This window comes from Anoplophora glabripennis, unplaced genomic scaffold, assembly GCF_000390285.2.
Source record: "Anoplophora glabripennis isolate ALB-LARVAE unplaced genomic scaffold, Agla_2.0 scaffold184, whole genome shotgun sequence".
NCBI lineage: Eukaryota > Metazoa > Arthropoda > Insecta > Coleoptera > Cerambycidae > Anoplophora > Anoplophora glabripennis.
In genome coordinates, this window is record NW_019416285.1 from 271,968 (window position 1) to 285,318 (window position 13,351).

Genomic DNA, 13,351 nt, shown 5'->3' on the forward strand with positions numbered 1-13,351 from the left:
AAATAAGTAATCCGAAAATTAAAAATTCTAAATCCAAAAAACTACTACTGTTACTACTACCACTACTACTACTAACCACTACAATATCAGCCTAGCAGACTAACTCAAACTAAAAATACAATAGAAATTGAAATGACGCTTTCTGAAATATGTCTGGAAAAGTCGTTTCTATTTTTTCTTTCAAGTATTATGAAATTGTTACCACACCTATCACACTGTTCAACAATTTGTTTATTAAAAATTATTCACAAATGAGTCACAGAAGTAGACAATCATTGGTTATTATGTCTTGTCAAAATGTACTATATACGTGTAATTAAAATTCGTAAGTGGTTCAAATTATGATAAATAAAAATAGGCCACTTAATTTAAATAAGCGAACTAAATTTCTTTGTCTTTCTCAGAAAACAATTGTCAACTAATATGGCCGATCTAATTACCTCAAAACCCCTAAAATACTGTTATGTAATTGTTTCCGGAGACGACTATTAACTTACATAATTTGTCAAATTCTCCGAAAAAAAAGGCACCGTCATTGTTTGCGGATAGCACCGGAGACGATGTTAACGACTTGGAATAAATTACAGAGGATATATTTCTTGTTCTTCTTCGGGAATTGTTTACAGACCAAACGTAATCCTCGCACAATTAACATTCAAGGTCTCTAATTGTTATAACCATCGTAATAGTCTACCAGGGGCTAATTGTTCTGTTTGTAGTTAGTTCAATGGCAAATTACGCCGGTGCCGGCATGTCACATGTTTTTATGGTCGGTCGAATTTTTTATCTTCTGAATGAAATATGCGAGATGATTTGATAGCGTAATATGTTGTAAACACTATAACCTATGCATTACATAAATTTTAATAATAATTTGTTACTATACGAGGTTGTGAAGGGAATATCTTATTGGGCTAATGAAGCATATTTGACTAAGGTGGATTTTTGTTTACACAAGCAACTTTTCAATACTTTTAGACAAATATAACTTACATGTCAGTTCTTACTTCTTATTCACATAAAAATGTTACGTCGTTAAGTAATTCCCACAGTTTGGAATGGAAATTGAGAAAATTATAGAGTTCTGGACTATGTGGAAAGTCCAGTTGATATTTACATAACTATAAGAAAAGGAAGTGCATAGGTTCTAGTGAGTAATTTTCACAAGACCGCTGAGGAAACAAAAGCAATTATTTTGTTATAATTGTTGTAGTATTAGGTTGCGTAAGAGTGCATTAAATTGTAATTATTAACAGAATAATTACCTTTGTTCCACCAAAATTAAGCAAGTGTCCAGCTGAATTGGTAACACCACTTTTTTATGAGGTACTTTTTGTGCAATTGCTGCCACTGAAATAGGGGTAATTTTTTGGGTTACGAATATAATATTTAAAAGTTTACAGCACTCTATTTTGCCCTAATAATTTTAAGAAAACTTTAAACACTTTCCAGAAGACATGATCAAAACTGATACAAACCTAGTGATACTTTATGCTCTAATTAATTCACTGTTGTCGATGATTTCTGTTGTCATTTTTTAATTTTATACGTTAATAAGTTTTCATCATATGGTTAATATAGTTCGTGGGAAAGTTTACATTGACAAACGCCTTACTTATTTAATTTCATAATTGAGTAATTACCGACTTGATTGACTTAAATGGTTTAAGTGCTTTGTTAACTAAATAAATAGATATAATTAGATTTAGTCTATTTGTTGTGCAGAGGTATATTAGTTATACTTCTGTACGTATGTGTCTTCATATGTTGGCGTGTGATATACATGAAAAAATTAGCATTTACTTTTCCAGAATGAATAAATTATTGTATTAAATCGAAATACTCACTAGTACGTTATTAATTTGATTGAAGTTATATAATTTGAATAATAATAGATCAAGGATGAATAATAATAGACCAAGGATGTAAGAGAACGAAAAGTAGAATAATTGTAATATAAAATACCTCCAATTGTACCGTGTTTCTGTTCATCCTTCAATTTGTTTATGTCTGGGACATTGCCTATAAGTTTTCTATATTAAATTGAATTTCAAGAATGGTGTAACGTTACAAGTCTACTTATACTACTACTTATAAATAAATAGTGAATCATATCTGGTTTATTTAACGTTAAAAGTATTTATGTTTTATTGCCTCTTTATTTTTCCTCATATTTCTTTAGACAGTTTCGATATAAATCGGAGTTTAGTAGTGTCCCAAATTCTTTTCTGTTGGCATTGACAGACAAAAATAACGGTCTTTTCTCGGGTGGATCTGTTGCACAATACAAACATCTAGGATTATATAGGAGCGTTTTATAGTAAACTTACTATAATTTTTATTTCCCTAAACGATATTGTCCAAGTCACTGATTACTTTTATCTTTTCTACGGAAAATCCACCATATGTGTTGCTGTCTTCTATATTTACTCCTGCAGTTGTTAAATATGGCGCCGACTGATGCGGGTAAAAATAGAACGGTTTTGGCGAGGTTCACTTGTAAAATTACATACATTATCTCATCTTTTAATTTGTTTGTTTTAAGAAAGTAATTAAATAATGTAGAGATTTTTTTAAAGCCACTCCTATGCTATTAGCCATTTTCATCGTAGTAGTTGCCAAGAATATACAAACAAGTAATCTCACTATAACTCTACCTGTTTGATGTATATTCTTGAACCACCATTGACGGCAGTAAACTAATTCCTGTTGTTTCTTGTTGCAGACTGTAAGCAGTCGACCAAGGACCTGGTCGTCGTACTCAAACATTCGTGCCAAAGATGTTCAGGACCTGATAAACATGAACAGTACCGAAGAGATAACGATATACAAGGACCCGAACGATCTCTACCAATCTCCGACGCTAACGAGGCGAACCCTAGGTTATAGTTACGATTTTCCTGAGAAATCACAAAAGAAAGATAAGAAATGGTCCATAGGCAGCATATTTCGCAGAAAGAAAAAGGACGATAGTGACAGTAGCAGCGAGGAGGATACCCATAAGAGGGGATTTCTCGGTAGGAGGAAAAAGAAGGCGGAGACTAAAAGGAAAAAACCGGTCAAGACTATCGGTACTTTTGATCACGTGGTAATACCTCCTCCAAGGAATTCCCAGGTTTACAATGGGTATAATGTCCAGGAAGACCTCGGTATTCTTTCAGATCCAACAGGTGGCTTTTCTAACTACATCGGAAGAGCTTTACCACAAATCCCTTCCACGGACACTAACCAGAAGTTTAGCAAGGAATCAATAAGCGATAATAATTCTAAACTAAGCGGCGGGTCGGGGTCTGTCGATAGCGTAAGAAAAAGCAGGAGAGAAATGGCTAAAGCCAGAGCTGAGGCCCGAAGGAAAAACGGCAGCAGCTCGGATGAGGACTCTCAAATATCTAATTCTTCATTGAAGATCCGCAGCGAGGAAAATTTAAGACAGCGAGATATTTCGATGAGTAAGAAATCGAGGGCTGCCAGGACCGAGAGGTATATGAAACGGCATTCAAGAGACGGAGAAAATCCTCACAATTACCTGAGACTGTCGAAATCTGATGTAGAAAATTCAGCGATGAATTGGAAGTTATCCGATGATAGCAACAGGTCTCCAAGTAGAAGTCCTCTCGTTCCGAGCCCCATAATACCTATGAATGCCAAAAATAAACTATCATACACCAGTCTAAACTCGCAAAGCACTAATATGTCTGGTTTGTCGACCATACCGCCAAGTCACGGTAACCACAAGTATAGAGTTAGTAATTCCACCAGCAATCCTTCCTATCGACCTCCCCAATCAATGAACGATTACAATAACGGCTCGAAAAAATTCACGGACGTAAACTTGGATAAATATTTCAACAATCAGCGTAGTATGTCGTACGACGCTAACATACACAAGGCACCGTCGTCCGAGTTCAGCGAAGATGTCCTTCATGTACAGTTCCCTATCACGAGACCCAACAGGGGCTACAGAAATTTAAGTTTAATAGATGCCTCTCAGATAAACAGGGCTAGGCAACCTCCGCCTCCACCACCACGTGACCCTAACAGGATGAGAGGCCACTGTTTCGAAAACGGAAGGCCAAACACTTACTACTTTGACAGCAGTGGCCAAGTAAAATCCAGGTCTTTCAGCGGAACTACGCCTCATCCTATGATGCAGCAAACTAAAAAATTTAGTTCGTTTAACCTCCACCCGAATTTGAGATCAACATCGGAGGACTGTCTGCCTAAAGAACCGCTGAACATTCAACTGACAATCAGACCTTCATCAACGACTCCCGACGTGGAAAAGTCTCAGCGTTTCGCCACCAGAAGACGAGAAATCAAAACCAACCCGGAAGGATTCAGTTACTTGACTGATAAGAATCCTAGAAGTCGCAAACCGATTTTCATCCAAACCGGAAATAAATCGCCAAATACGAACGAGGAAAAATCCGCAGAAAACAACGGCAGTCAAAAAGCTTTAGATTTTTGGAAACAGATCGATAAGCAGAATGCCAGTCTCAACGGCAAATCGGTTTTAAAGAAGGCTCGGTCTAATAGCCCTCAAATGTTCACGAGTCATACACACGTTCAGACAAAAGTCTTCCTTCCTAGCGTTCTCCAGAACGACATGAACAATTCTAATAACAACAAAATGCTAGACATTAGCCGCGGTCCGAGTCCTTTTAAACCGGTTTCACCTACTGTTCAAGAACCTCCACCGGAAATCTCGGAGAGAGTTAGTAAGGAAGAGATAAAACGGAAATCCGCTAATTTGGAAGAAGCTCTAGATGAGTTAGAGGCGATTTATAACAGTTTGAGACTTGGCGACGAGGACTTGCTCGAACGAGCAGAGCAACGCGAGAAAGAAACTCAAGCCCAGAAGCTTTTAGAGGCAAATATCGACCCTTACCCAGGTTACGGAGGTCGTGGGACTTTAAGCGATTCCAGCTTCAGCTACGAGCCTTTCGATACTGTAGACTCGCCGAGGCGCAAGAGAATGTTCAGGAAAAATCGAACAGCAGACATAAAACACGATGATATGGCATTTAGAAAGATACATAAAGATCGCGCGACGACTATAAACGATCCACAGTCTGTCATTTCTAAGGTTAGCTATTTACTAGCCTCTCCAGTCCATGGAAAAAGTTTGGAAGATGAAGAAGTCGAAACTCACGCTGACGGAGACGAACCTGATATTACCTTCGACGATGTAGTTTATAGGAACGTCAAATACGCCAACAAAACACCAAAAGTTATAGAGCCTCAACCGCCTTTTGGTATACCCTTGGGACCAATCACCCCGGCAGCTAACAGTGACTATCTTCACGCCACACCCGAAGACATATACAGACCAATATTTAAGTCTCGTAAAATTCCCGATATTGTAAAAGACGATCTAGCTTTTCGAAATCTGAGAAAAGATACCAATAAAGGACCCGCTCTACCTCCCCTGTCTACAGATGATTTCCGGAATAATAATTCCGCCATAGAAAATAACAGACTGGATTTGAATTATTTAAAGAAAAAAAGGGCACAACGTTCCTTATCGGCTAACATAGGGTCTTTGATCCACGAAGAGATGATGGAAAAAGCGCGGAACAAACGCGCACAAGCCAGCAATGACGTTGAAAATGAGTTTAAGACACTGACAGACATTGCTGACGCCATGGAAATTGCTAGAAAAGTTCTAAGAGAAAAAGAAAATAAAATATCGGCAACAAGGAAAGCTTTCATGAGCGACACGGACACTAAGTATGTTCAGCCAATTTCCAGCAGTAATAGTCTGAGAGAAAGCAGACTGAACTTAAATGGTTTGAAGACCGCCCCTACAAATTCCTCAAATGCCAAACCAACCTCACCTTTACTTGGAGACGACATTTTGTCTAGTAAACCTCCTAGAGGTCTAACTCCTGAGAGGAAAGCTAGATCTCCCAAAGAATCCACTCCAATACCACTCTCTCCTTTAGAAGATAAAAAATCCATCGTTAGTGGATCTACTTCGTCTTCTCTGGAAGACCTTTTGAACGCTTTAGCGGAAGAGGCCAAAGAAACTACCGAAAGAATAACAAACGAGTTGAAGATGCTCGGGGAGGAGAAACAAAACAGAACTAGTTTGAGAAGAGTGAACAATGTCGAAGATAAAGAAGAAAAATCCGGCGATTTGGATAAAAGATTATCTGATATCGATGCTGTTTCGGAACATGCAAAGATGTGCGAGAAGTTATTGGAGTCCGTGGTAGACAGTAATGAGCTCGTGACTTCTACCAAAACTCCCGAAGAGGAAGTTAGACAGATCGAAGTGAAACCAGCTACGGTAGAATCTGCCAATATAGTGTTATCGAGGGTTGGTTCTAAAGAAGAGGGACACCAAGAAAAGGAAGGAAAGGTCGATTCTGAGCCTGATTATGAAAACTTGATGTCCGACAAAGAACTTAATATCGATGAAGTAGATATAGCAAACTCATTGGAGGAATCTAACGAAGCTGAAAAATGTAACTCGCCATTTGAACAGCAAAAGGCAGAATTAGCGGCTAGTGTTCAAGAACTTAAGCAAAACATTGGAGGCATAGATTTACCATTAAAGAAAAAAATCAAAAAACAAGGCGACGAGACCAAATGTGTAGATGACGAGGAGAAAGGGAAGTTGCCTAATTCAAATTTCGACGATCTCGAAACAGGTGTAACAGGCAGCGATGAAACTAACGGGGTTACAGGTGAGGAGGAGTGTGTTGGTGTTCTAGACAGTGTAGCTTTGGCAGTCAAAGAATGTGCCTCCATAACACCGTCCAACATTAACACTAACACTGTAGATAACGGTAGAATCTTCATTTCTAACTGTGATATTATTTTAAATAAGCCTAATCAATCGCGTACGGTATTCGAAGACTCTCGAGAAGACTCGGAAAATAGTTCAGGTTTTCACTCTAATTGCTCTTGTGGCGAGAGCTCACATTACTTGAAATCCAATCACTTAGCGGACGGCTTTAGTTCGAATAACAATTTAGACTCTCTGGAAAGTTTGAAGTCGCCAAAGTTAGTTCTGGAAACTTCACACAAGGTGCTTTCTTGCGAGAAAAGCGATATTAAAGTAAACAAACCGGGAGTCGCAGCCGAAAATAGCGAAAGGGGTCGCAGTTTGCCTCGAAGTTCCAGATTGGTTTTAGAAGCCGCTCAAACGTCTAATACCGATTCGATTCGAGGGGAAAAATTAGAAGCGCGCGGGTCATGTTCGCGGAGCTTATTAAGCGATCGTGATAGAAACACACAATCTAGGGGGACGGATGACCCCGATGGGCACATTCTTGACGACGTTGAGAAGCCAACCCCTACCTGGTACCGTGACCCCGCCACCATGGCCCTTGCATGCTCCTACGGCATTGCATGCGCCCATCAACTGGCTTCAGTAGATATATTCGCTATTTTAAGCATCCTCCTTGCTATTATTTCATTCATCGCGGCAATGTTTTTTTAATGCTAAAATTATCCCGTAATTTTTCGCATTTACACGGTGGTACGTCCGTAATTCCAATTTGCATAAATAATCCGGGACCATTTTAATTCTGCCCAAATGATTTATTTGCAGTAAGCAGAGAACAATCACTTAGGAAAACACAAGATTGAATCGTATAAAAAAACTGATTGTCGTAAAAGTAAACAAACAAAAGATTTAAATAAAACTCAAATTATAGTGACTAATATACTCGTAGTTTAGTTGTTAAATGATTAGTTCAATTTGAATTTAAGACGTACTACCTCTTTTTGTGTTTGTTTTTTTAGTTTTGATATTTTTATGGTGATTTTTGTGTGATTCACTCACTTTGTAAATGGTTTGTAAATAAAATCCAAACAGATTTAATGCCAAATAGTAATTGTAAGGGAACATGATTCTGCTGTATCGAATGTATATTGTAAATGTATTTTATTTATTTTTGAATAAATCATCTGGTATATAGTTTTAGAAACACTCATTTAAAACATTATAATATGTGAATAACATAAACACCCGTACTTATACGCATCATGCAACGTCGACATCAATATTTTTAATTTTTAGACCATAACCGCACACGAAAAAAAAAATTAAAGGTACATCACATGTAGATCATATCTACGCCAATGCTAACTTTCATATATTTTTTGTTTTCATAGTTTTATGGAAAGTTTTGTTTGAATAAAGAAGCATATTACGGTACAAATATGCGTAGAAGCTAAAAAAAATGTCTGAAAAACAGGACAGTTGCCATGCATAGCACGTAAAAAAAAAATATTCGTAAATTCATTATATTTCATTGATAAAATATTGTCATCGAAGTAACGTGCAGTCCGTACGATATTTGTCGAGAGAGAATTCCAAGACAACCCCTGCGTCACTTTCTTGGAATTAACCGCATTCGACACCGTACGCAGACGCAAGACATTGACGGAAAGTTTCAAGGCACGCCCTTGCTCCGGTAAATTGTTACAGTAGTTCCGATAACAGAACTTTATTGGCTTATTTGTCTCTTGGAATTCTAGCTCAACAAATATTGTACCGTATGTTAATGAAATCTCATTATTTTGAGAAAGTAATTTCCTTATTATCTAGGTTATACTGAAACGATCCCTATCGTTGTGCTGACCTCATTTCTTGTATTTTAATATGAACACGTACAGACAACTTTTATGATAATTATAATCCAAGACAGTCATTATTATCACGACGATTTTTAGTATCCATTTGAGTACTGGTTTTTTGTGCCGGATATGTTTAAGTGTAGTGTATTTAACAATAATTTTCAGTCTTTATTGAAACTGCATGAAATTTAAATATTTTTTTGAAATCTTACACTTATAAGTGTAACATATTTAACTACAAATACTGTAAAGAGAAAATTAAATGAACAGCTTCACTTTAAACATTCAGGTGCGCAATGTTCTAATATTAGTGTCACACTAATAGTGTGTTTATTCTAAAATAGTCTCGCCCAATAATTAACCAAAGTCTTAAACGTTGGATAATTCGTGGCGAGTCAAATAAATATCATTTTGCTGATGCATCTGCAACAAACGACCGTTTTGTATTTCTTGGTTGGTTTGCCACCTATCAAAATTTCCAAATTAATTAAACAGTCTTGACTGAAACAAAGGAAGAATATAACAAGATGTTTTCCGAATGACAGATATGCCAAATAAGTTTTTTCCTGCTGCGACTGTTGAAGATTGATAATTAACCTCCGTTTTTTTTTCAACATTAAAAATGGCATGTTATGAAAAAATGTAACTAAGAAAGTTGCTGTTAAAAACTAGATCTTTTCCAAGGACTACGGTTTTTTTCTGGGCGCCATTTTCTTCACAAAACTAGAATATCTTCCCATAGCATGCCAGTTTTACATCAATAAAAGTGTCTACAGACAACAAATTTTTGGTATTAATGAAGGGTGGAGAGAGCCAGCAATACATTAACACGACTTCCCCAGCACAAGCATTTACTTTTATGTCAGCTTTGCACTTACCCACGTCAGTGTCAGTGTAGCTTCCGATTAGGATATCCACAGCATCATCAACTCGCTGCACCAAAACTAATCCGCATCCTCCTAATCCACGCCGACCTGTATGCATTGCCCCGTAGTTAATCCCCTTTTAGTGACGTCGTATGTTTGGTTGTAGGTAAACTGTAACGGCTGCCGCAACTTCTACTACCGCTCCCTCTATCGGCAACCGACTTCAGGTAACTGCCAACATCTCCGCCACAACTAACTACCATCCCTTCAAAAAATGAAGAGCATTTCAGCTGAAATTCGTGCTTTTGTAGAGCAACATGACTAAAGTTATCAATTGTAAGATACAACAATTAAAATCATATTTTAACTAACGATTAATTGCTGCTTTCAAAAAATACGTCGCAGTTGTATGTGTTATTAAGACTACTGATATTTTTAAACGTAATAAATTTGAAAAAAAAATAAATATGATGAAAGAAAAAGAACTGATAACTAGCAATCGATTGATACTGATATGTGTTATATTGGCAATAATGTTATGTGTTATGTGTGTAATCATAATTATTGACATTGACCACAGTTTTAGGGGGGTTTTAGGGTGTGCCACAGAAAGAGGCTATTTATTATTTAAACTGTTACAGTCGAGTAATAAATGCAATAAATACTAATGATAAATGAATAATTCGGCAGATCTGAAGACATCGATTGCAATGCCCTTGTATTCTGATGTCCTACAAACGTCAAAATTTGTGACCAAACATCATCTTTTAAATTATCTGATAGCATAAGTTATTACATCTCTACCAAAAGATATTAGTATTCTTCTATCTGTAAATACTTGCTTTTGCAATGCAATAGTATGAATTTCAGTTTGAACATCTCTTCATTTTACTGGCATTGATTATATCTTTACATGTAATTTAAATGTCAAACCATGTCTGATATTTTAAAATTCTAGTGCTAGTAGATTACTGTAAAAATATATAATGTATTATATATACACACCTATTTATCAAAAAAAAAATTAAGCTCCAAATGTATTTGTATTACCACAGTCTTCTTAATGTCATAAAATGATCTGTATTATAAAACTAATCAGCAGATATGTTTTGACAGATTTCTCATATTTTCCTATATGGTTCGTTCTTTTTTTTAACATTTTATAAAAGTATTCATAGAAATAATACATGTCTCCATTTTCTGCCAAGTTTCAGTATTGATTATACCCTCCAACCGTCAGTTGTGTATTGTTGGTTGTCTAGCCTACGTACCAAAGATACTCTTGTGTGTAACTTGAACATTGTAAATATTTTATCTTACTTTAGTATTTCCAAAAAAACAGATGTTAAACGTTCATCTCTCTATATTTATAGATAAGTCACTGTTGATCTATATATTATTTAAATAAAATATTTATTTCCTTATATGTGTTGTTATTTTCTCGGTATTCTGCCGGACATTATTAAATTTGAATTGTGTATTCTTCTAAATTCGTAAAATGTCAACCAAAACATGTGAAATGCAGTCACAGAACATGTTCGAGGTTCAAAACAAAATATACATTTCACTTCATTTTATGATGTTTTGTACATTCACATGCTTCCATACCTGTTCGTTCTATAAATAGTTTTCGATAACAATGTCATGTGTACTGTTTGCTAAGAAGCAGGTTTCTTCAAAAAAATCACAATCGCATTAACGACAAATGCCAACGACCGACCTTGCTTTATCCGCGTTATTAACAAAATTAACTAGAGAGGAGTTCATATGTGTACGTAATCACTTAATTTTAATTGGTTCATCCTTTTAATTAGGTAAATCTATTAATACGTACATTTTTTTTAAGAGATCATTTTTGATATACATACAATACCTTCAAAGTGATTTTTCGAAACATCATGTACAAAAGAACTCTCAAAAAAATGTCGGTCTAGTAAAATTCTTAAAGAATTACATTTTTTGGACTTTATACTTGGCTCTCGAGAGAAATTAAAATTTTCATTTACAATAATTATTACATGTGTTTCTTAGCCAGTCTTGTTTGGCGCACGAATTCTGTGTCGGTTAAATAAACTAAATGTCAAATGATAGCTAGTTGATTTGTAACTACAAAGGTATTCCAATTAATTTTTGTTTGTAACTTATTGTTTAAGACCTCCCATTAGTGTCCCTTTTAAATTATTAAGTTTTAATTAACCGAGATCGTTATTTGTTCGTGTTATTATACAAAAAGAATTAAGTAGCTCACCCAACTTTTGAGAGCAGCAAAGTCGTGAGGTACGTCCGTAATGAGCTTAGTTATTTTTCGACTGGATAACTTTCTTGGCCTCAAATGCTCTAAACCGTAAAATACAGAAATACATATTTATTCTTTAGATTTTACGAATTAAAACTGCATAGAATACCCTTATAATTATTCAATTATTTACAAATTGACTTAAGTATCTCTCCCGCATTTTTGGTCCTTCGAACCGGATCTCCAACAACTGCCATTACGCAAGATCAAAATTAACAACATACATAAACGAAGAAACGGAGAAAGGATTTGTTTATATTAATAAATATTCAAATATTTATTAATGATCCTATAGGATGACCAATTGATCTTCTATTACACTGTTTATCAATTTCTAACCAGCTGGCAGTCCTTGTGAAATTATCTCGCTTTTACATCAAAGAAACACTCGTGGAATTTTTATGGCACCTTAAATTAAAAATCATTTTAACTTTATCCTCTTGACTCGTCAGCATACTAAGGATATGTTTTGAATCATTCGCTAGTTCATTATAGTCGTCCAAGGCTAACGCGATTTTTTAAAATAAATAGAGCTTACTAAATTCAACACCTACAGTCGGTACGGAATTTCCTGGAATATACATAATATGGTAATAATTTAATATTTATTTTCCGTTGAATAAATATGTCACATTCTTTGAAAATTGTGTTTACAAGGGTTTTATTTCGCACTTACGAATGGGATAATTTAATTAACGATATGGGAAACAACTACTCTGATGGCTTTAGCTTCGTCCAGTTTTAAATAACTTCCGCAATATCTAGTAAATTTTGTTTGCTACATCATTAAACTTATTAGATGGCAATTATCAAGTAATTAATATACCATTATTGGAATTTTTGAGCACGGTAACCAACATTAGAAATTGTTTGATTTCCACTTTAACTACCGTAATTGTCCCGTCAAATGGTGTTGGTGTCACGTAGCATACCAACATTCAGAAATAAATGATGGGTATGAATGTATTTACAGGATGTTCCGTTCAAGAGGTCTTGTAGACCACAAAAAATATCTAAGTTCTGTAAAAAAAATTTCGAGATATTAGGCTAAAGAGTTTTGAATGTTATTGTACAATGATAGCTTTAAGCTTCAGTAATATGACTTGATTGCAAATCGACTACACCTGAGATTTCAGATAATCGCACTTAATTGAGCAACCAGAATTGAGAATAATTATGGCATAAGATAAATAAAACATATATGGCTACTACGTCTAACTAAAACCAGTCGCCACCCATGTACTTTGCTGAAAATCGCCATGTCGATAAAATCTCGCGAAGTGGGCCACGGATGCATTAATTATGAAATGAATTATGAAACTTACCGCTGACGAAATATATGTATAGCGTTTCTGTTGGAAACTCTGTAAATAAATGCATATATTTTCATATACGACGAACTACACGAACCATATGACAGTCGTTATATACGAACACATCATAAATCAAGAATTAATATAGCGCGCTGTAATTTCATTCACGAATTCATTCAATTAAAGCAAACTGTAAATACGTTTGGTACAGTGTGTTATTAATGAATATATTTATGATATGTAGGATATATGGAATATACCTACAAAAAAATTCATTGAATAAT

The 13,351-nt window shown here is 35.5% G+C and overlaps 1 protein-coding gene across 3 annotated transcripts in view; it reads left to right on the plus strand.

The window, feature by feature from the left end:
* LOC108910108 overlaps positions 1–10,839 on the plus strand; it is a 52,222-nt gene extending 41,383 nt beyond the window's left edge. For 2 of the 3 annotated variants that reach the window (XM_018714618.1, XM_018714617.2), the window contains exon 2: positions 2,726–7,930. In XM_018714618.1, the coding sequence (XP_018570134.1) occupies positions 2,801–7,450 (4,650 nt within the window). In that variant the 5' untranslated portion in view covers positions 2,726–2,800 and the 3' untranslated portion in view covers positions 7,451–7,930. Of the gene's footprint in view, positions 1–2,725; positions 7,931–9,624 lie in introns of those variants that run through there. The other variant, XM_018714619.2, reaches the window with a different exon arrangement.
* The last annotated feature ends 2,512 nt before the right edge of the window (positions 10,840–13,351 follow it).